Source organism: Pteropus vampyrus, unplaced genomic scaffold (assembly GCF_000151845.1).
Source record: "Pteropus vampyrus isolate Shadow unplaced genomic scaffold, Pvam_2.0 Scaffold178, whole genome shotgun sequence".
NCBI lineage: Eukaryota > Metazoa > Chordata > Mammalia > Chiroptera > Pteropodidae > Pteropus > Pteropus vampyrus.
This window is the reverse complement of record NW_011888959.1, coordinates 775,507-776,645: the sequence shown is the minus strand read 5'-3', so window position 1 is coordinate 776,645 and position 1,139 is coordinate 775,507. Positions and strand designations below refer to the sequence as shown.

General features: G+C 55.8%; 1 protein-coding gene across 1 annotated transcript in view; it reads left to right on the top strand.

Annotated features, from left to right (window-relative positions):
- Positions 1 to 1,139, top strand: part of PPP2R5C (protein phosphatase 2 regulatory subunit B'gamma) — a 92,603-nt gene that overhangs the window by 63,858 nt on the left and 27,606 nt on the right. Inside the window, 1 exon segment of the mRNA XM_023537136.1 lies at positions 742 to 852. Coding sequence (XP_023392904.1) covers positions 742 to 852 — 111 coding nt within the window.

The following is a 1,139-nucleotide window of genomic DNA, read 5'->3' as shown; positions in this document are numbered from 1 at the left end:
AGAGCCCTAGATTCCTGTGGGGAACGTCTGCTCTGGAACACATGGCTTCTGGTTGGTGGCACCTGGGTGGGGGACTGGCGAGGGTGACACAGAGGCAGGGGTCAGAGAAAAGGGTCGTGAGTTTCACGAGGGTATCATCCAAACTCCAGGGACACCTCTTCTTCCCGAGTCACTTCTCTGAGTCCACACAGGCTGGGAGAGCTGGTGCGGCCCGGCCCCCGGGCACACAGCCAGGCTGTCCGCGACCCCCCTGCTCCTCGCCCTGGGAGCAGCCCTCTCGTCGCCCACTCGCCAGCCCCACCGCCACCCCGCCTGGACTCGCTGCCTTCGTTGGTGGCAGAGCCTCCTGTGGCAAAGTCACACCGGGCGTCCCGGCGCAGAGTGGCATTTGCCATTTCTCAGCGTTTTCAGCCCTAATCTCCGCTTTGTCCTTCGTAATCACCTTTTCTTAGTAGACTTTGAGTGTTCGTGCTTTTGCACTTACTGGACGTAATGAAGGCCTTAGGGGTCATCTCTGCCCGTCAGCGCTCGTGGGTGCTGTTTGTCTGGGAGAGTCGACAGCCCAGAGTCCAGTGGGAATCTGGGTGGTCGCCTGTCCACAGCGGTGTTTCCTGCTAGTTTTGACCCAGGGTCTCGTTGGGGACCCACGCTGCTTCTGAGTTGGAAGCAGCTCTCATTAGAATTAGTTAAGGTTTTTTTCGAAATGTTCTCCGTGAATATTATTAACGTCCCGGATTTTAGTTTGCAGTTAACATGTTTCGCACGTTACCGCCTTCCTCCAACCCTACGGGAGCAGAGTTTGACCCAGAGGAAGACGAGCCAACGTTAGAAGCCGCCTGGCCTCACCTGCAGGTACGGCACCCCGGGGTGCACCGGAAATGGCCTTGCGTGTGATGTAGGTGTCGCTGGGTTTCCTAGAGCAGGTGCCCTGGCCCTAGGGCCCCTCAGTTGACCTCTGATCGTTAGCGGAATGGACCTTGCAAACTGTGCACACGAGAACAGCGTTTTCACGGAAGAGAGAACATTTCATGGTTTTTCATGTTTGGATACTTCATATAAACTACAAAGATACAGAATTGTCAGTACGTTTTTAATGGAAATGACCACTCTGCTGGTGGCCTGGAGGACTCACAGACTCG